At 40.5% G+C, this 22,792-nt stretch overlaps 1 protein-coding gene and 7 non-coding genes across 15 annotated transcripts in view; 1 reads left to right on the top strand and 7 right to left on the bottom strand.

The window, feature by feature from the left end:
* LOC111227645 (trafficking kinesin-binding protein 1-like) overlaps window positions 1-6,939 on the top strand; it is a 36,114-nt gene extending 29,175 nt beyond the window's left edge. For 7 of the 8 annotated variants that reach the window (XM_022753240.1, XM_022753239.1, XM_022753238.1 and 4 more), the window contains 2 exons: window positions 1,032-1,134; window positions 2,749-6,939. In XM_022753240.1, coding sequence (XP_022608961.1) covers window positions 1,032-1,134; window positions 2,749-3,805 — 1,160 coding nt within the window. In that variant the 3' untranslated portion in view covers window positions 3,806-6,939. Of the gene's footprint in view, window positions 1-1,031; window positions 1,135-1,516; window positions 1,614-2,748 lie in introns of all 8 variants that reach the window. The other variant, XM_022753243.1, reaches the window with a different exon arrangement.
* Window positions 6,940-18,299: 11,360 nt separating this feature from the next.
* On the bottom strand, window positions 18,300-18,371 carry trnad-guc. The gene has a single exon. It is a non-coding gene; the product is annotated as a tRNA-Asp (tRNA).
* A 366-nt stretch (window positions 18,372-18,737) lies between these two features.
* On the bottom strand, window positions 18,738-18,810 carry trnav-cac. Its single transcript has one exon. It is a non-coding gene; the product is annotated as a tRNA-Val (tRNA).
* An 808-nt stretch (window positions 18,811-19,618) lies between these two features.
* Window positions 19,619-19,690, bottom strand: trnad-guc. Its single transcript has one exon. It is a non-coding gene; the product is annotated as a tRNA-Asp (tRNA).
* Window positions 19,691-20,056: 366 nt separating this feature from the next.
* On the bottom strand, window positions 20,057-20,129 carry trnav-cac. The gene has a single exon. It is a non-coding gene; the product is annotated as a tRNA-Val (tRNA).
* An 808-nt stretch (window positions 20,130-20,937) lies between these two features.
* On the bottom strand, window positions 20,938-21,009 carry trnad-guc. Its single transcript has one exon. It is a non-coding gene; the product is annotated as a tRNA-Asp (tRNA).
* Window positions 21,010-21,375: 366 nt separating this feature from the next.
* Window positions 21,376-21,448, bottom strand: trnav-cac. The gene has a single exon. It is a non-coding gene; the product is annotated as a tRNA-Val (tRNA).
* Window positions 21,449-21,935: 487 nt separating this feature from the next.
* On the bottom strand, window positions 21,936-22,008 carry trnav-aac. The gene has a single exon. It is a non-coding gene; the product is annotated as a tRNA-Val (tRNA).
* Window positions 22,009-22,792: the final 784 nt, after the last annotated feature.

The following is a 22,792-nucleotide window of genomic DNA, read 5'->3' as shown; positions in this document are numbered from 1 at the left end:
ATTTGTTATGGCATAATTTGTTGAAATCACAGTTGGAAGATAGCTCATGAACTTGATGCCAAGCCATAAGGCTTTATTCAGTTTCTTCTGACAGTCTGGACTCACAATAAAACACCCGTGTGCCACACAAGTACATGGATGCAGAAATATCATGGCTGAAGTCACATATGTGCATGTGTCTATATCAGGCGTTATGAGCGCAGCTGTCCAAGTCACATGAACACATGACACCCACGCCTGGTTAATATTGGAGTTGACTTAGTGGCTTTGCTGTAGGGTCACCCTCCTGCACACACAGTACTCTTCCTTGGCACATGTATTACTGTACTGTGTTCCTATAAACTAAGGAATGCCCAAACAGAAAAAAACAAAACTCAATACAATACACTTGATTTGGGAAATCATGCCACATGCATCAGACCAATCAGTGTATATCACACGATTATTCTCTTCTCCAGGGGAAGTATTGATTACATGGTTGTTCTTGGCTAAATTCATATCTAAAATACAGAGCCAACATTTTGGAACAATAAAGATGTAAAGTAATTTTGCTTTCAGCAACAATAACCATTAACATCATTAAAAAAGCATAAAGCTTCATGTATAATGAATAGTGCCCAAAACATTTCTTTACTGACAAATAATGGAGGTGAATTAATGGTGAAATATCTAAGGGTTTACTTTGTGGATATTCAGTAATCTCCTTTAATGACTGCAGTGAATTCTATGAAATTATCCGTCACCTGGAATCATCAGGACATTTCTGTTTCATGGAATCAGCAGATGTCATTGTAAGCAACACATTTCTCATGAAAATGGCTGTTGGCAAACTTGGCTAACTTCAGTATTAGAAATTAAGGAGCAAATGGATGCTGGTGCTTTTTCTTGGGGCTGATACTTTGATCATGGCTTATTTTCCCCACTTTGTTGTGCACAGTGTTTTTGCAGTGTTGTTTGGTACCTTTTGTCTGAAAACTAAAAGCCTTTTCCTTCTGTTCTGTTCTCCTTCCTTACCTTCTCCTCACCTGTAGTTAATTTCCCAGGAAAGTGTATGTCCCATACTAGCTCCACATACACCTTCACCACCTGCAGGATTCTCCACCCCTCTGATCAGCTGACCTCAGTTTCCCCAAGGTAAACATCTTGTTTACTTTTTTATGACTGTTTGAAAATATCAATTGTCAGTAGTAATACTGTTTTGTTCTTGTGTGTACAGCTGATGTTTGAAAGTGTGGTGAACTACTATGAACACATGATGGCAGCCAGATGCATTATATCTTTGCAAAGTGTCATAATAAGAAGACAACACTGCTGTTAAATCTACTGTTAATAAGAAGATTTACTCAGAAAATGAAAGACTGACAGTAGTAATGGTTACTGGCAATGTTATTTAACTTGAAAAAAATCTCCACTGTTAAATCAAACAGCTGCTTCCCAGCCCCTCTGTCCCCCTCCTATTCGCCACAGCAACTGGCTTACGCACTCTATTTCCCTACTGTCTGATTGGCCTTGGCAGGTCATGTGATGAGGAAGATGAAGTGGAGTTGTATCATATGGTTGTCATGGCCGGAGTAGAGCAGACCCATTGAGTGCACCCATTGGGGTGCACATGGGTGAGGAAATGCATGGGAGTGCATTTGCAAAGTTTGTGGGTGTGTATAAAACAATAACATGAGGAATTTACTCTAACACTCCAGATAGTCACAGACTTGTGGACCTAAACAGATATTGCCTCTAATATTAACTCTCAACAACATGGTCCTAACTAACAACCCAACGTCTGACTCAATGCTTTGGCTCCGATCACTGATCAAATCTACCTTTGTAGAATACGGATGTTCATTCTTGGCCTTTGGAAACAGCATCTGGTGCAAACAAAGCAAAAATGTCCACCTCTAGCTTTCAAGCATATTTAATGGTCTTCATTCAGCTAATGCAGCTGCATCAGGTGTCATTACAAGACTTAAATTTGGTCCTTGGGCCAGGCGATAACAAGCAGTCCTGGGAGAGAGATTGTTGAAATGAGCCCTGTGTCATTTCAAGCCATTTAACACGTCAAGACTGGACCCTCCTGGAGAAGAAGACTGAAGTGGTGTATGGCATTTTTCGCGACAGTGGTGGGGAACACTACATCCATAAAAGTGTGAGAAAACAGCAGCTGTCTGAACACCAGACCAAAGCTAGTTCCAGCATCAGATGGAAGGGTGTCACTGGCCAGGAGACTATGGATAGCACGAGGAAGATCAAGAGGGCCATTCGAATCCAACGGCAAACCAAGTTAAAGGTCATGTTATGACACCTGAGGCAGCTGCATTAACTGAATGAAAACCATGAGATGAAGGTGAAAGCTCTGAAAGCTAGAAGTGAACTTTCTTTACACCCTACAGCTAGAGTAGAATAGTCAGAGGATCTAATAAATAACTTACTGTGTGTTAAGATGTCTAATGGGCTTCTTCGGTAACAGATTTGGTCGTATGGCTCTTAAGCAGATTTAGGGTCAAAACTAATTTGCTCACAGTTGCGAAAACAGGAGACACATTTCTTCATGGTTATGTGATGTTTTATCATGTAAACAGCATCTTTATAATTGTGGATGATTGTCACTGAAAGCCAAGTGTTAAGACTCGATAACTCATGTGCATCTGTGTCTTTCCCTGCTCCCATACTGTTTCTCATCTTCTTTGCACATCCAATGCCACTTCCCCCCTCCCATCACCCCCTTCTCTGTCCTCACTTCTCCATCTTCAGCCCAGCTATAGCCTCTTGTTACAGCAGTGCTTATGTGGGCACCCCTACCCCGGCTTCCTCTCCTATACCCTTCTCTGCCCCACATACACCTTCCTACACCCCCTGTTGCACTCCACGCCGCCTCTCCCTGTCTCTTTCCCTGGCTGAGTCCTCCACCAACCTTAGGGACTCCACCAAGACCACCAGCACCTCTCTAGGCCTGGTGCGCCTCCTGCTGGAGCGTGGGATCTCTGCATCAGTGTATAACCCCCGAAGCTGGGACCGAGGGTTGTTTTCCAGTGGAGCTTCAACACCCGAGGGGGGATGCGCGCAGGCGCAGAGGTGCACCGAAACACCAGGTGAGACTGATGTCACACGGTTGGGGAAACGCCCAGACACCCTTCTCCTCCAGCCCTCAACCCCACCCAACTCCCCTCGCTCCAAATCTGCCTCCTTTGCCATGACTGGCCCAGTCTTTCAGTTCAGCCCTACCGCTGATGACCCTCCATACTACGACACCTTCCTCGCCTCTAAACCAGCTCGCACCATTCTGAGGGAAGTGCTGGGGGAGGCAGAGAGGGAGCGAGGGGCTCAGGCAGATGATGACAGCCAAACAGAGATGCTGAACCTGCGACTTGTGGACAAACTGAAGAGTTTCCGCACCCTTTCCCCTCGGACTGCTTCAGTCTCATCTGGGAATGCTCTTTTACCCTCCTTTGGCTCCACTGGACTGGGGAACAGTGGTCTTGGTGGGGGGCTTCCAGGATTGAACGCAGGACTGAGGAGGAATCGAAGCTATCCTGCCATGGTGGGGGCCAGTATGGCTATGAAAGACCCAGGAGGTCCCCCCAGCACAGAGATACTTATACCACATACGATGCAAACCCCAAATACACAACACACAGTGCACACACAAGAAATGGGCAAAATACAAACAAATCACACACTGGTCGCAAAGCCCATACACATACCACAGACACTACATGCACTGGAAACAGTCACGCCACAGACAATAATACAGAGACACACCAGGCCAACAAGCAATGACCGACACAGTGATGATGAAACTGTGACATAAGTAGGAAATATTTAACAGCATACAAACTCACACATCTTACAGTACAATACTCTGACATGACTACATATGCACACACACACACATTTATTTACAAAACCAAATACCATATGTAACTATACAGACATCCTTCCACTATGGAGAGTCCCCAGACCGAATGATACAGTCCACCCACAGACTCAACTAAACAATAAGTCATCTTTCCTAACCAGTCCACCCTCCAACTGTTTTAACAAGCATCAGCCTGATCAACATAAACCCAATGAAATGGTGATGAATAAACCAGTAGTGGCTGAAACTGTTACACTGTGTTATACTCATAATGTCAGACTAATGATGGAGTACGTTGCCTTCCTGTGTCCATTGTAATAGTATATTGTGTATGCAATATACTGTGTCATACCCAGTATAATATTAAAGGCCCAATCGGGTTGAAGTACTGCAGAGTTTTCCTATGACCTGTTTTTAGTCTCCTTTTCCTCCTCAACCTGAATGAGTCCACTGAAAAAAGGCGGCAACATGAATTTAAAATGTACTGTACTGACCCGAATACAAGATTGTTTTTTTCTTGAGATTATTTATAAAGAAATGGGAGTTGTGTATTCGACGACTACACAATTACACATTCATTACAGCAGATGTGACTGTCACTTTATGAACATGCTGTATCAAGTCACGTGTGATTTGTAGCCTTAATGTCACTAGGCTAGCAGGTTTCTACTGTGAAATTGCAAAAGAAAAGTCTCCAGAAAACATTTTCCCTGTTGTTAACTATTGTAAATGACACATCCTTAAAAGTGCTAACAGGATGCACAACAAGGAATATGTTTTTAGTGTTTGGCTTTTGAACTATGGTACTATGGAACTATATGTGGTATTTGTAAAAGCTTTTTCATCCCAATGTTCAGCCTGTGATACAAGGAACAGAGACTAACGTCTAAGTCAACTCAAGCTAAGTGAAAAGTCTTCATCTAAAAATATTTTCATATTTTATTCGGGCCACTATGGTATTTTTAAGCCTTTTAATTGCACTGGAGTTAAATGGAAGTTATAATGTCACACTGGCATTAGCATTAGATATTATTTCTACCAGCAACTCATTCTTTCCTCTCTGTATGTGTGTAATATGTAGTTTCAAACAAAAAATCTAGATTGGGGCTTTAATGTGTCCTCTCGCTGTGACTGAATGTTCATATGTGCCTAAAAACAGCTAATACACTTTATCTCATTGGAGTATGGGTTTGCATTTGATTGATTTGATTAATCTTTTAATTTGCCTTTTTATTAGATGGTATGCTGTAAAGGGAGTAAATGAGGATAATTGTGCAAATTAAGTTATTAGCATCTGAACCTGCTGAGGAAGCCCCACACATGCTCATTTATGCCTCTGTCTGTTTTGGCCATTAATGAGTTTGGGTGAAGCATCCTGTTTGTTTTTAATCCACAGGAACACGTAGCACATAAACGGCAATACAGATCAGGTCCAGTTATACAGATACCTGGTGAAGCACCTCAACTTGTTCTGTTCAGATTTTCTCATTTTGATGCACCTCCAATCTTTCCATACTCATCAAGTCAGTGTAGAACACGTCTGAGGTGGATGTACATGGCATGACATGGGCACAAACAAAATGCAGATGGCAGCAGGAAGATCAGAAAGTAAAGTCTGCCACAGGCACTGCTGCACCCCGAGCTTTCAATCAAACCAAAGTGACACCCACATAAAAAGTGGGTGGAACCACAACAACAGAATAGAAATTTGTTTGCTTGTAAAACAGACATAGCAGATTCACTTTATTTCTGTGTTGCTGGTGTAAGCAGTTACCTGTATACACACTACCACCATATAATTTATTCTGTCAAAATCAAACAAGCATGTGGGTGAAAAAAATGTAAAGCAATATTAGGCATTAGAAGAGTTGTATATTTCTGAATGTAATTGTAAAAAGAGTGACTTGAAGTATCCAAATGTTGGTTTTAAGAACAAGAGACTGAGCTTTTATCACAGCTTGTTGCAGAAGGGATGTTTTTGGTCCAGTTCCAACGTCCAACTTCAGGAACACGCATTAAGCACTTTGCACACTTTGTAGAAAAGCTACTCGGCTATTTGAAAAGAGAGAAAGGAACACTAAATTGCATTAACCTATACATGAAATATGAACATCACACACACTTTACTGGCAACAGAAATCCCTTTGTGCAGGTGAAGTGATTTCACTTGTCCAATTCCTCATTCCTAGTACCCTCCTGTGCGTGGGCGCTCAGCTGATTATGAAGGTGTCGGTTTAAATCTGAAATTGGACTTTGGGACTGGGCCACTGAACACTTGTCTGACTGACTGATGAATGAAAGGACAAAATGGCTGGCTCGGACGCTGGCAGTGATCTGTTGGAATCCTTAATGATTAAGGGATTAAAATTGCTATGTTGTTTAGTGAGAGATTAATGATCATTAAATATATTTATTACATGCTTGGATTATTAGAGGCACACATATAACTGAATATCCATTGTATATGTTTAAGTGAAGGATTTAGCAGTTTTTATTTATATTTTGAACTGTCACTGAGATTTTGAATCATTTTTGATCAATTGGACAGTTTTATGTCATTTTGGTTTCATGATAAACATTTCTGTGGCACTTAGTAAAATGGCTTTGTAGAGATATTTCCATTTAAAACAGTGGGTACAGTTCGTTGTCTACAAGCTTACTTCATAACAGCTGTACATTTTGGAGAAAAAATGAGACAATTCACAGTATTTAATATTGATACCAAGTGCCAAGACTGATGCGACAAGGAGTTGGTGTGTGTTCATGTGTGTGCTTGTTTTTCTGTGTGTCACTTGAATCATCTGAATGTAAGTTATTTCAAACAGTAATCCTGCTGTAGGGCCATATATTTGTGTACAGTATGTTGATTTATCTTTATTAGTTTGTGTTTAACCTCAGAGGGGAAACTATTATTACATTGTAAATGTATGCAACACATATAGCCATGCTAACTTTATTTTTTTTAAATAAACTGTAACAGTAGAGAAAAAGATGGGGAATTAAGTTGTTTATTTTGAGTAAAGAGGGAAATAAACTTTTCTGTTCAGGGAGTGAAGTGTTCTATTCTACAGAACAGACTGTGCTGTCAATAAAACAAATAAATTCATAAACATTGACTTGTTTGCCTTATTCACCAAAGAATAATGTTTTTCCTTTGAGTCCAACTATAAGTCTTTAAATCAGCTTTGACAGGATGTTAAAGTTTTGCTGATTTTCTCTCTCTGCTTCATGCATGTAGATCATGTGTACTTTGAGGAGAGGTGTGTCTTGGTTATCAACCTTGAGGGGCCATTAAGTGTCCATACATCACTTTTAGTAAAAGGACTGACTAGGACATCTGCACCACATTAATAAGAATGATTTTCCTACATATGCCATATATAATATGGCAAATGCATGCACAAGCTCATGATAAATTATATACCATGATAAAAGCAAGCTGAAAGTTTATAAGTGAATTATTGACTCTGGACTATTGGAACTCTGTGCAGCTAGGCCAGACCTGAAGAGAGCCACTCACACCACACACCCTGAAAAAATGTGTAAGCTGCAGCAGTTCTGTAGTAAGAGTGGTCCAAAAGCTCTCTTGGACATTGTGCAGGTCTGATCAGCAGCTACTGGAAGAGCTTGTTTGAGGTTATTGGTGACAAAGAAGGTTTGACCATTTATTAAATCTGAGAGTTCACTTACTTTTTCCATCAACACTGTGAGTGTTTAATGGGTGTGTTCAGTAAAGACACAAAATATTATAATTGTTTTGTTTTTTTTTGTCTGTGTGTGTTGGTTTCTCCGTACTTGAGACTTAGATGAAGATCGGATTACATTTTATGTCCAGTTAATGCAGAAAATCAGGTAATTTCAAAGGGTTCACATACTTTGTTTTTGCTTTTTCCTACCACTGTATGTTCTACATGACCATAGTCACCACACTTAAATGTTTGGCCTTTTTTATTTACAGGAAATCCCTGCTCTCCTATTTTAAATTCATCATCCATTCTAATCTGTAGTGTTTACTTTTACTCTTAACGTTGTTGTTAATGGAAAGTCTCAATTCAAAAATCTGATATATTGGTGTGGTTATTAGTCCTTGTGAATGGCAAAGAGCCCTAGAGTGCACTGAGTAACTTCTCCAGCTTTAGCCATTCCAGTTACAGCTATATTCCACAGGGAGGCAGTGTGTCTCAGAGAACTGGGCTGACAGCTGGCGTAAACACAGGCTATGGCCAACTCTAAGCCTGGAAAAGAAAGTAAACCGGTCTTGACAGCTTAAGAAATGCACCCAGTGCTGGGCTACTAAACCCATATTTGCTCTTCCTGGCCTCAGAGTAGAGCCCAGCTGAACTCTCCCCTACAGCTTGACACAAAACTGCACTGACTGCAATACCAGTCTTTTTGGTATGTTATAAATTCATTTTAATGTTACAAAGGAAATTAGGTTACTGTTTCGCCGTTTGATATTGGAAACAGGCTTATAATTTGTTGTTATCTACTTGGTGTATCTTACTGCTTTTGCAAACCCAACGGAGATAGAAAATCTGAGTGTACATTAAAATCATGTACTAATGAGTAGATATTTATCATGATTATAACAAACCAGGCTTCAAAACCAGATGTTGTGAAAGGAGGGAGACAGAGAGAGATGACAGAGTGGCAACTTAGACGATTGAAAGTAAGACTGCTGCTCTCTATCAGAATAATAAATGAAGATAGGGGACAGATGGGATGGATGGTTGTGAAATGGTTTTTGATGGTTAGTGGAGGACTAGCAGGTGTGTGTGATCCCAGAGGGGAAATGAGAACATTGTGCAGAACTGAGTCAGCCAGGACAGAAAAGTAAAGAAATTGAAGAAGAATCAGATGATGGAGGAGGAAGAGGAAACTTCTTTCCCTGACATGTCTTGGTCAGATTAATACTGGTCAGTCCTTTGTATCTTGTCAGTCTCTTATATCTTGTCATCTGTGGTAATCAGATGGAACAAGAGGAACTTTACAGACGTTAAGATAAAAGCTGCACTGAGTCTAGGCAGTTTTGAGTGGATATCATAGAGAAAACACCAGCAAAACAAACCTTACAAGAGAGGAGGTTAACCGTCTCCTTGGAGTAAAAAAGAAAAAAAAGACAATTTGCATGCTTCAAAGCCAAGTATATTCAAGAGACTCTTGAACACAGAGTAATTAACTGCAGCTCGGAAGGAAGGTCCATTTCAGCAATGTGACGCGTGATCAAGTCCTCAAGAGGTGAAGCATGACAAGTTCCACAGCCAAAGTCCCTCAGCAATGATGAGCTGTTTAGTTTGTGTAATCAACCTAAATTCTGCCAGAAACCTCGAACATAGCCTTTAGAGACTGAATATGTACTTCTCTTTTGTAATCAAACTGTTAAATTCATATGTCAAACACCTGTTTGTGCTATTTCTGTGGAAAGCACAATATTATTATCTATTTTAATCTGTTATTTTGCCAAACAGACATAAGGAGGAAATCCAAGTGTGATGAGGCCTTGATGATGATGATGTGTGAGATTACTGAATCCAAAGACCTTGATGATACCCTGATTTTTCATCTACCACCACCATCAGATCACAGTTTTCACTTTTCATTTTGGATATCCCAGCATCTACCAGAGGCCTGTCTCTACCAATATTTAATGTCTGCATCTTAAGACTAATATGGTGAACATTACATTCATGGTATACATTATACTTGTTAAAATCAGCATTGTAAGCACGTTAGCATGTTGATGCACCAAATCAATCTCAGAGAGCTGTTGGCTGAATGTCACACTGTTTTTTGCTTAAACCAACCAAAACAGCTAAAAGCTAGAGAAAGTAGCATGTGTAGGGCACTGTACACTGTAATTGTGATATTTTGAACTTTCTTCCAATAAAACACAGCACTTGTTTAATTGTACTCGTCCACATCAAGTACATTGTAACTCTGTGTAAAGAGTAATTAATTTTACTTTGTTTGGATTTGTAGACTTGTTATTTCTGAATGGGCACTTCACACCTGCCATCTGTGTGTAGGCCTACACTAGGTTCCTTTTATTCTTGAACTGACTGTCTCTACAGTCACTCAACAAGCTTTCTATTTGCCTAATGCACACATTTCTGGAGAATTCATGTCACAGTTTATTGTATTTCTTTCTGTCTGGCGCCACTCCTCTCTGACGCTGGCTCAGAGCTATAAACCAAATTTTTTGCCTTTGGATATTCACTTGATCGATTCTCTTGGTCACTCTCTTTTTCTTTGTCACCCATCCACACACCAATCAGCTGTAGGGTTTAAAGTGATGCCATTAGAGGTTTTTCTAGTCTAGTGTAAACACATGAAACATTTGTTCTCTGGTCTGCAGAAAGTAATAAATCTGTGAAAGTGAACGTGTGAGATACACAGTGTTGTTTATACATAGAGGTAACTGTGTTACTGAGAGTGAATGTCAATATAGAACAGATTACTTGACATTATCATGTCGCACTTGGAAATTTATAAAAATACTGTCAACTGATGACATGGCCAAACTTAAGGAAACACCTTTACGCTAATATGGCCTTTAGCTGCTGGTTATTAAATGTTTACGTTTAATTAAAAGGCATTTATTCCATTTAAGTAACTGCTGAATGATAACATTTCAACATGGCCAACTTAAACTGTTGACTGTTGGCATAATCCTGACCGCAGCAGTCTGGCTTTGAGTCCAACCCGTGGCTCTGTGCGCCATATCATCCTCTCACTCTCTCCCTGTCTCTCTCTCTCTCTCTCTCTCTCTCTCTCTCTCTCTGCCTATTGGAAATAATGGAAAAACTAACTTAAAAAGAAAAAAAAATGATGAACCTGGCTGGGACATACTTGTTATCCCATGCTTTTAACTTCAAAAGTCACATTTGGTCTCAGCCAGGTTCATCACTCCCTAGTGTTCATGTGTTCTCAAATTGATGAAGATGTTTTCTGAATTTGCAGCGCATTTGTGTCTTTGCATGTGTGTTCTTAAGTTGCAGTGCGTTGAGCTCTCAGGGCCAGTGTAGATATATAAATAAAATTGATTTGACGTAAAGTGAAACAATCCTAAGGTCAGTGAGATCCAGATCTACACCAAATTGTACAAAGTAATAGATCTCAACAATATTTTTTACATCAAGATCCATACATTATTTCCTGAGAATTTGAGAGAAGTGTCAAAAAAAATCTGGCAATGGTACGGAAATTGATTAAAAAAAATTCCTGGATCTGCCCCTGCAACTGGAATGGTTCTTCCCTTATGCCCCATCCCTCCACCATGTTCGGTGCAAATCAGATCAGTACTTTTCACATAATCCTGTTGACAAACAAACCAACAAACAAACAGACACAGGTGGAAACATAACCTCCTTGGTGGAAGTAAAAAGGCAGAGTAACATGGTAATATGGTAATCTCTGCACAGCCTGACTGAATGTTTACCAGTGACTTTGGGTACTTTCAACTAAATACAGCATCTGACTCTGTGACAGCACAAAAGATAATCAAAAGTCAGGTCAGGCATTTCAGTCCATTGTAAACTATAATATGCTTTCACTTCTCCAGTACTATTACTGTGCTTTACTACAAGGTCCAACATCTTTCTTTTTAATAAACATAAAGAACATCTTCTCTAAAAAGTGCTTTGTTATTACTGAAATACAAATCTTCTTTCAAGATAATCAATCCTTGTTTGATCTCTGAATTTAATTTTCACCAAAATGATCAACATGCTCTAACATATGCAGTACACATGCAAGTTTGTGTAGACTCACTTCCTGCTGTCTCTTTCACCTTAAAATTGCCTGTTTGAGATGAGGGCCCTCCAGGCACTTGTCAAGTCATCAGCTGAGTGTGACACTCCTGCTGGTTCATCACCATCCTGTTTATATACAGACACTTCTAGGATGCTACCTGGCTGGTGCTATTCTGATCACTCAAATTACCATAAGGATTATGATAAAACATTTTTCACATCATGACACTACACAGTAAGGAGATACAGAATATTAATTCTTCACAGGTTATAGGCCATAAGAGTGTTGGTTACTGAGATGATTAATTGGAATACAATCATATAATTGGTTTGTACTTCGGCCTTTGAAAGTTAGACAATCACACATTCACATTTATTATCTTAAAGTGACCCAATGTAACTTTAGCTTGACTGCAGCCAAGTGTGACACAAGCAGGATAACGTTATATGTTAAAACAATTCAGAGAAATGACACACTGATGTCAGTTACACAACAAATGTATGTAACGTTTGCTAACATTAGCTATGATAAGCTACAGGTAATAGGCTACCAGAACAAGTAAAGCTGTAGCAGCAAAACCTCTGAGTGTATTGATTTAGGCAAAGTTGGGTTTATGTCAAGAATTTTAATGCATTTAACAAAGATGGTACTTTGACATCAGGTCCTGTCAGGGCTTTGTAACAGTTCAGTCACTATGCACCCTGTTGCAAAATGTCATATGGATATTCTGCACAAAATTCCCCCATAGAGTTATCTTCAAACTCAGCCTTCATTTTGATGTCAGGTACACACCTGTAAGATTTCTTGACTGTATCTTGCATGGTTGCGATTCTATTTCAGTGACAAAACTCTACAGAGAGACAGAAAGACAGACAAACATGTAAACACCTGCCAAAGTACTCAAAACCGCTTCTGTGGTAGTTCCTGATACAGCAGGTGTCTCCAGGGCCATATTTTGCCATGATGACACACAGAGACTCACACGGAGAAAACAACCAGCCCCCAAACAGCTCATAATAATGGATATTACATTGAACTGTTTTAATTTCAGTAGGTTTACATAGAAAGAACTGCTTGGAAGGTATAGCCCTTTTAACACATAGTGCCAAAATTTTAGGGGTTCAAAAGTAGGCTAATTGGACAGATAGACATGAAGTCAAACAATATTTTAATATTAATATTTTGCGGACAATTACTTGCACCCAATTACTGCCTGAAGTCTTTGATCTCTCGACATCCGGCCATTGTATTTTGTCTGGTCTTCACCAAGTGGATTGAAGCACAGATTGAGATCAGGTGATTGGCTCGGCCAGTTGCGGGTATTCCACCTCCTCACCTTGAAAAGCTCTTTGGTTGCTTTGGCTGTATGTTGACGATCATTGTCTTGGTGAATGGTGAAATGTTGTCCAATGAGTTTTGATGCAACTGGCTTAACCTGAGCTCACAGACTGCTCCTGTAGACCTCTGCATTCATCCTGGGGTTTCTGTCAGCAGTGAAATCATCAATAAACGTCATTGTGCCAGTTCCACTGGCAGCCATCCATAGCTGAGCCATAACAGAACCGTCAACACGTTTGATAGATGAGGTCGTGGCTTTGGGTCATAAGCTGTTCCTTTTTTTCTCCACAACTCCCTTTTTCCATCACTTTGATAGAAGTTGATTTGTGTTTCATCAGTCCATAGAACTTTGTTCCAGGACTTCACTGATTTCTTTTTGTGTGTTTCACCTTTCACCTTTCATCTTGTGGTGAGTCCTATGGTCCTGAAGTTTTCTCTTGAACGTTGACAAGGAAGCATGTCCACCTACATCCTGGAGAACATTCTTGACTTGCTGTGCATTCATTGTACTGTCTTAACTGAGTGTTTAGTTTTCTTTGGACAAATCGGTTTAATCATTTGGTGTTTAGATGAAAGTGTGCCTATTGTAAGAAGCAAAACACAAGTGATTATCCAAAGTACTCCTGAAGCATTTCTCACACTTTTATGTAATCACTGTAATACTGTAATTGTTTGAGACAATATGAGCACAAGATAACTATCTTCAATTTATTCATGGTTGCTTATTTCTGCAGCAACATCCCTCATGTGATTAGCAGCAGGTCCTGAAGGAACAACAAAATGAGAGGTAATGTCTTCAACTGCTGTGGTCTGACAATGTGAAATGTGTGAGGCTGGTCTTCTTCCTCCTCCCCTGCTCCACTCATTACAGTTTCATTGTGACATTTTTAACCAACAATATTTACATCCGACGATTAGAATTTGCCAGACAGCAAATTGAATCAAATCAAATTAAGTAGAATTGCATTTGTCTGCCTGGGAAACAAACACTGGCTGACATCACACACCGTCAGCCATCATAGGGTAAAATCATTTTGTTTTTCATCCTCACAGTTTCTGACTCTCCTTTTAGGCTGTCCCTCTCTCTGGTACAGGGTTACAACCACTTACAACCACTGACAATAGATACTTTCATCACTTATTTATTAGCAAGACTAGTTTCTTTGCTCATCCATGCCAGAGAGCAGAAACTCTCATTTATTAAATAGATTTTCATTAAGTAAAATTTACAGAAAATTACACAAAAAGTAAAATTTTCATTGACTTGATTTTGTCATTGGTAGCACAACCTGATGCACATATGAATCGAGTAGTTGACTGACTCAAAAGTAAACTTTTTAAGTAAAAAATAAATAAATTGGTTCAAGGTTTTCAATTGTGATCAGTTGAGAAAATAATCAGCAGATCAATCAGTAATGACAATAACTGCCAGCACTAGTGTATTTGCGCTCTTTATTCATTCCAAACACAGAAAGTAGATTCGACATTGTTCCACCAAGCACTCATAAGCGATGTAATTAACTAGGAGTGCGACTCAGACAGAACATACTATTCAAATGTTGGAGAAATTGCAGCTGGGGATATACAGCAAACAAAGCCGAAAATATGAAAGTGTTGGACAATTGTTGCACTGTAGCAGTTTGTTCCATCACCTGAAACTCACCCATATCATATAACATGATGAGTGCATGTTAGAAAAAAAACAAAACAGCAAAAGCAGAAAATCACACATTTGACCTAAGGGCAATTGAAGTGTTGCAGTCCCAGAAATTCCCTGCTGATGGAATGAGACAACAAAAACCATAAATGTGTTCAAATCTATTTTAAGACTAATATGACTTACTTTGACAGAGACACAAGATATGACTCAGAACATATATTAACTTTTCTTTGTTTAGCAAACACATGATTAAAAGTGTATGCCCGATGAGGAGTCAGCGTTGAGGTTGAACCCTCTGATACACTTGATTTATTGTTTCATGTGGTTTTGTGACCTTTGATTATTCATGGTTTGTTTGACATCTGCTAATTACATACATTGTCTTATGCATACATTGAATTTCTCAGTGTTGTTTTTCTCAAATTATCAAATAGTACACATCAGAGGTAAAGAGGGCAGAAAGGAGAAGAGAGGGTAGGGAGACAGATGAAGATGGTGATGATACAAGTTGATAAAGTTTACTTGGGCTCACCAGGATGTAACCAGTTTATCTGAAGCTGTGGTGAGGTTTTTATTTAGGAATGTGACAGTGATGACATTTCCAGTGCAAAGTTATATTTAGCAGAATCTGCTCGACTCACCTGCGTCATCAGAGGGATGTGGAATGAGATGACATGACATGAAGATGGAGATGTCGCTTTTATTTATTTATGTGTGCGTCTGTGTATGTGAGGGGGATTATGTTTGTCAGAATCAAGTATTTAGACATTTATTACACACAGTACCACATAAACAGAAATTAATATAAGTTATGATATTGACTTGACTCAACAGAGTGAAGGAACTGTTTTGCCAATGCTACAGATAATATTTAATATTTAATTCAAGCAGTTTTGTGCATTGTCAAACAAAAAGCCAAATGTACTGTTGTTGCTCTAAGTGTGGAGGAAACAGACAAAAACAAGTTTAGACCAATGTGTCAATTATGTATATCTAAAGTTTCTTAACACGTGTAAAACATTTAGAACAGATGATGAGTGAACCTGACAGAACAGCTATGAGAAAAATGTCATTCCTTTGACTATCACTATGAAATATTAACATAAACAAGCGTGTCTGTCAGCACCGAAGCATGCAGCAATGCATGTCTAGTGGTTGTGAGGTAGCATGTCTTGTTTGCCATGCAGATTTGTTAACTACAGCTTTCCACTGTGTAAGTTTTTTGATTTGTTCACATACATAGATAGGGACTGACATCATAAAAAGCATGCATGAATTTGTTAATTGGAAGTAGTCTCACTGAGGTATTTCATTTCCGGCATTTTGTAATAACCCCTGCTCTCTCCAAATTTGCATCTACGTCTCCCATCCCTATGTCCCATATTGACCTCACCGAATGCTCACCTAGTCACTGTGATGTTATGACGGCAGCGCTGCCAGGTCACTTTGTTGTCATTATGATAGCAGGTACAGAAGGATTATATGACTACAGGAGGCTTAACACTAGAAACAACTACAGATGCAGCACATCAATGTATACCATTAAAGAAGACATCATAAGACAGACGGAAGAGGTCTAATGCCTGTTCTTGCAAACATGCTTGCTAGATTGTCATTAAACAGAGAAAGAGGAGGAATACATGCAACAAGGGTCCTGTCTGATACCAGGATATCAAGTCTACCTTGCCAAATGAACGCTCGGTGTGGCAGCAGGTCTTGATATAGTTTAATATCTTCAAGGTTGAGGTCTTCATTTGATACAGACAAACCTTGCATCTTCTGATTGGCAAGTGCCACTAGTTTCTGAGCTTCAAGAGGCTGTGATTATCCCACAGTGCATAATTTTTCTCAATAATGTAAATTGGTGTTGTCCATTTAGTTGCTGAGACTACTCACACACTACTCATCAAATGCAAATATAAATGGATTTATGAAGTGTAAAAGCTTTAAAATTTACTCATCATCATCATCATCATCATCATCATCATCATCGTCATGTCACAAACTAGCTCAGTGTTTTCCACACAAGAGAGAAAATTAAATATCAATGATTTGAACTACAGCAAACAATACATTGTGGAAATTAGTAATGTCAGTGATAAAAGTATTGCATGATGTGTGAGATAAAAGCTGTCTAAAAGTGCCAAAGTAAAAAGAGTCAATGCCAGTTGGAAAAAGATAGTGAATGTGCTGATGAGCCAGCTTTTATAGCCTTTCCCGAACTGAACAATCACACAAGCCACCAGGCACTGAGGGATGGATGGCCAAACAACCACTATGAATTAAAAAATAAATAAATACATTTTTTAAAAATCCACATTTATTACAAGGAATGAGCTAAAAACCAATAAAACTGGTTACAGGGCCCATACTGACAGATACTGTAATATACAGACACACTCAACACAATCAAGAAAGAAGGAAAAAAAAAAAGAAGAAAAAACCGAGGACAGTCTAATGTATTCATTCACTTCCACTGTTTACAAATGCTCCACAAAATAATACAATCTGAATATTATATTCTGGATTTCTTACAGTATTAACAACACACTTTTGAGTAATCACTCTGCAGGGAAAATTCCTTTTGGCTTGTTTAGTAAGACAACATAATCAAGCTAGAACCACAGATTTGTATGTTGGAGCAAATAGGTGAAGTTTTCTGTTATAACATCATGACACCAGAATAACAATCAATAAATACTAACTCAACCAATTTATAATGATAATATGATATTTTTATTGTACATTAAACTATCAACACATATTTGATACCCACATCTATATTTCATATATTTATAACAGGCTTGTTGGCTCTCTTATCTGCCCTCCTCTCTGGCTGTTTGTGTATCAGAAGGATCCTGCTGATTTGTGTACTTTATACACATTAGGGCCACATGGCATGTGTGTGTTTTATAGCTCCTACCTCCTGTGGTTATATCCTAATGTCTTTATGACTGCTTGTAATGGTCAACAACAGAGAGGAGGGAAGGAAAGAAAGATGAAAGACGGAAGGGAGAAGAGAGGCAAAAAGCAAAGAGAGGAAAGGAGAGAAAGGAAGATTACAGACTGTGTAAGTCTGCACTAAATGTGTGTTAACAGCATGTGTCATTACTACTCTGTTGTCTGTAGTATGTCACATCTTACACCTGTCTACCTCATATGAGCTACTCTGACAGTTGTACCAATGTGACAACTATATCCTTAGGAAATATAAACCATCTTATAACAATGATGTATATTGAGTGGAGCCAGGCTACTAGTAATGCAGATTGTATATATTTTTGGCCATATGGGAACAACCGTAAATAAAACGTGGACATATTATCACTTTATTAAGTTGCTATGACCACCTTGTTAGCAAACAGTTGCTTATTTACAGATCCAGCAGATACAGAGCCAGATTGACATTCACATAGTCATGTGTCTAACCTGGCACATGTCAGGTCAATACATTCTCCATTTAGTACTGTTTTGGTCTCCACTAACTTCTGGGGAAAAAACTTGCTGATTAGCAGCTAAATGTTTCATTGACAATTTGCAGTAGCTATTTTGCTTTGAAGTCCAGAAAAAGGAAAGGTGGCAGTCTCTCCAAAGTAAAGCGTCTGTTGGACAGCAAGAGAATGCTGGATGCTGTTGCATTACCTGAGCTTTGCTTTGTGGTGAAGATTCAGCTGTTTAGCAGAAAACAAAGGAAATCTCCCCGTCGGGGAATCGAACCCCGGTCTTCCGCGTGACAGGCGGAGATACTATCCACTATACTAACGAGGACTTCTGCTACCCTCAAACAAGCCATGTCATCGGACCAATGGCGCTGCTCTGACATTTACCGCGATACACCCTTTATGTTGGAAGACAGGGACCCATCATTTGTTGCTTTGGCGCTGTAATCAAGAAATGTGGACTTTGAAAATTGGCAGAAGCATTATATCGGGAACTTTGTGTTTACATGGAAGAGCTTTTTCACCTGCAAAACCATACGCTCTAGCGCTGACATCTATCCATTTTGGGTGGTCTTTATTCAACCTTGCAACGATGCTCTTTGTAACCCAGCACGTCCAGTGGAGACATGGAGCTTATGAATGACAGCCGCTGTCTGAGTTCCCTTTGTTTGAAAAAACCACAGAAGCAGAAACTTGTTTCCGCCCGGTTTCGAACCGGGGACCTTTCGCGTGTGAGGCGAACGTGATAACCACTACACTACGGAAACTGTCCTGACGCGATTGTACTGTGCCTGACGCCGGAAAATGGACCAATGTGCACTGAGCCCCTTATGCATTCTCATTGGAGAAGCTAAACCCCAATGACTTGAATGTGCTATAAAGGGCCCTTGGATACAACACAAGTTGTATCGTGTATCATGTTAAGTTCGTGTTAGGCGAACATGATAACCACTACACTACGGAAACTGCTGCGTGACATTCTGTCTGTGCCTGACTGGGAAATGCATCGCGGTGCACTGAGCCCCATAAGCGTTTTCACCAGAGAAGCCAAATCCGAATAATTAGAATGTGGACTTCCGCCCAAGCTGGTCATATCTGCTGTAACTCTTCAAAATCAGTTGAGGTTGTGCTGTCCCAGCAGTGGGAGAATTGGACTAATTTTTGAAGAAAAAAGGCTGATTCCCTTCATTTGGGTGGCGTGAAAACTTTTTCACCCAGGAGCCAATGGGATTACAGTCGTAGCTGACAACCCCTGGTAGTTTTGCTTTGGTGACAGTGACCTGAATGTGACAGGTGGTTATCAATTGTGCCTCTCATGCAAATGGTAGGTTGGTTTGAAAGCTGGTGGAAATAGTGTTGGTTTTTCTCTGCCATAAGGTCAAACTTTGCTGACATTTAGTAACGCAAACAAGATGAGCAAGTTTGTATTTATTTTTCAACATGCGTTCATTTCGGTTGTTACAGGGGAAGGTGGCAGTCTCTCCAAGGCAAAGCATTTGTTGGACAGCAACAGCATGCTGGATGCTGTTGCATTACCTGAGCTTTGCTTTGTGGTGAAGAAAGACCAAAGAAACTCTCCCCGTCGGGGAATCGAACCCCGGTCTTCCGCGTGACAGGCGGAGATACTATCCACTATACTAACGAGGACTTCTGCTACCCTCAAACAAGCCATGTCATCGGACCAATGGCGCTGCTCTGACATTTACCGCGATACACCCTTTATGTTGGAGGACAGGGACCCATCATTTGTTGCTTTGGCGCTGTAGTCAAGAAATGTGGACTTTGAAAATTGGCAGAAGCATTATATCGGGAACTTTGTGTTTACATGGAAGAGCTTTTTCACCTGCAAAACCATACGCTCTAGCGCTGATATCTATCCATTTTGGGTGGTCTTTATCCAACCTCGCAACGATGCTCTTTGTAACCCAGCACGTCCAGTGGAGACATGGAGCTTATGAATGACAGTCGCTGTCTGAGTTCCCTTTGTTTGAAAAAACCACAGAAGGAGAAACTTGTTTCCGCCCGGTTTCGAACCGGGGACCTTTCGCGTGTGAGGCGAACGTGATAACCACTACACTACGGAAACTGTCCTGACACGATTGTACTGTGCCTGACGCCGGAAAATGGACCAATGTACACTGAGCCCCATATGCATTCACATTGGAGAAGCTAAATCCCAATGACTTGAATGTGCTATAAAGGGCCCTTGGATACAACACAAGTTGTATCGTGTATCATGTTAAGTTCGTGTTAGGCGAACATGATAACCACTACACTACGGAAACTGCTGCGTGACATTCTGTCTGTGCCTGACTGGGAAATGCATCGCGGTGCACTGAGCCCCATAAGCGTTTTCACCAGAGAAGCCAAATCCGAATAATTAGAATGTGAACTTCCGCCCAAGCTGGTCATATCTGCTGTAACTCTTCAAAATCAGTTGAGGTTGTGCTGTCCCAGCAGTGGGAGAATTGGACTAATTTTTGAAGAAAAAAGGCTGATTCCCTTCATTTGGGTGGCGTGAAAACTTTTTCACCCAGGAGCCAATGGGATTACAGTCGTAGCTGACAACCCCTGGTAGTTTTGCTTTGGTGACATTGACCTGAATGTGACAGGTGGTTATCAATTGTGCCTCTCATGCAAATGGTAGGTTGGTTTGAAAGCTGGTGGAAATAGTGTTGGTTTTTCTCTGCCATAAGGTCAAACTTTGCTGACATTTAGTAACGCAAACAAGATGAGCAAGTTTGTATTTACTTTTCAACATGCGTTCATTTCGGTTGTTACAGGGGAAGGTGGCAGTCTCTCCAAGGCAAAGCATTTGTTGGACAGCAACAGTATGCTGGATGCTGTTGCATTACCTGAGCTTTGCTTTGTGGTGAAGAAAGACCAAAGAAACTCTCCCCGTCGGGGAATCGAACCCCGGTCTTCCGCGTGACAGGCGGAGATACTATCCACTATACTAACGAGGACTTCTGCTACCCTCAAACAAGCCATGTCATCGGACCAATGGCGCTGCTCTGACATTTACCGCGATACACCCTTTATGTTGGAGGACAGGGACCCATCATTTGTTGCTTTGGCGCTGTAGTCAAGAAATGTGGACTTTGAAAATTGGCAGAAGCATTATATCGGGAACTTTGTGTTTACATGGAAGAGCTTTTTCACCTGCAAAACCATACGCTCTAGCGCTGATATCTATCCATTTTGGGTGGTCTTTATCCAACCTCGCAACGATGCTCTTTGTAACCCAGCACGTGCAGTGGAGACATGGAGCTTATGAATGACAGTTGCTGTTTGAGTTCCCTTTGTTTGAAAAAACCACAGAAGCAGAAACTTGTTTCCGCCCGGTTTCGAACCGGGGACCTTTCGCGTGTGAGGCGAACGTGATAACCACTACACTACGGAAACTGTTCTGATTTGATTGTACTGTGCCTGAGGCCGGAAAATGGACCAATGTACACTGAGCCCCATATGCATTCTCATTGGAGAAGCTAAACCCCAATGACTTGAATGTGCTATAAAGGGCCCTTGGATACAACACAAGTGAGATTCAAAGCTGGACGTAATCACAGATGGAGGAGCAAGAGGCATCCACTTGCACTTCCATATTCCTTGAGGGACGTGGTCATAAGCTTTTTCCCCATCCAACCCCAAAGCTTCCTTGCAACAGTAAAGAGGTGGCGTTCTGTTCCTCAACCAGCAGGGAATACGTAATGTAAATGTTAAATGTAATATGTAACGTAAAAACAACACTCACTGTTGCCAACATTTACACAAACAGAGTGTGTGTTGCTTTTACCGAACCTTCCAACATATGAAGTGGAGACACACAGGTTGCAGGTCAAAGTCACTGTCTATCTTCACTTTGTTTGAGAAAGCTGTGACGGCACAAAGTTGTTTCCGCCCGGTTTCGAACCAGGGACCTTTCACGTGTTAGGCGAGCGTGATAACCACTACACTACGGAAACTGCTGCCTAACATTTTGTCTGTCCCTGACCGACAAATGCATCACGGTGCACTGAGCCCCATAAGCGTTTTCACCAGAGAAGCCAAATCCGAATAATTAGAATGTGAACTTCCGCCCAAGCTGGTCATATCTACTGTAACTCTTCAAAATCAGTTGAGGTTGTGCTGTCCCAGCAGTGGGAGAATTGGACTAATTTTTGAAGAAAAAAGGCTGATTCCTTTCATTTGGGTGGCGTGAAAACTTCCTTGCAATAGTAAAGAGGTGGCGTCCTGTTCCTCAACCAGCGGGGAATCCATAATGTTGCTGCTGAATTGGGGGCTCCTATTTTGGCTGGAGTGTCCCTTGAGCGCCCATGGAATGAGCTTGGCTTTAGCTCGAGCATGACAGTCTGAGCAGTAATAGCTTACCATCCCTAATTTTTCGTAGAAAGGCAGCTACCCTGCTGCCATGTGCAAACCCACACTCACTGTCGCTGACATCTACACAGACAGAGTGTGCGTTGCCTTTACCCAGCCTTCCAACATATCAAATAGAGGTATACAGGTTGCAGGTCAAAGTCACTGTCTATCTTCACTTTGTTTGAGAAAGCCATGACTGCACAAAAGTTGTTTCCAAACCCGTTTTGAACCAGGGACCTTTTGCATGTTAGGCAAAGGTAATAACCACTACACTACAGAAAATGCATTGTCTACTGCGCCCCCTGACAGATGTCACTGCGACAGTACCATAACTCTTTAACAGACATTCACAAAACTTTACAAAAAACAAAAAAACAAAATGAAGGC

This window comes from Seriola dumerili, unplaced genomic scaffold, assembly GCF_002260705.1.
Source record: "Seriola dumerili isolate Sdu_G_001 unplaced genomic scaffold, Sdu_1.0 BDQW01000191.1, whole genome shotgun sequence".
Taxonomy (NCBI): Eukaryota; Metazoa; Chordata; class Actinopteri; order Carangiformes; family Carangidae; genus Seriola; species Seriola dumerili.
The sequence above is the reverse complement of the archived record's forward strand: the minus strand, read 5'-3'. Positions and strand labels throughout refer to the sequence as shown.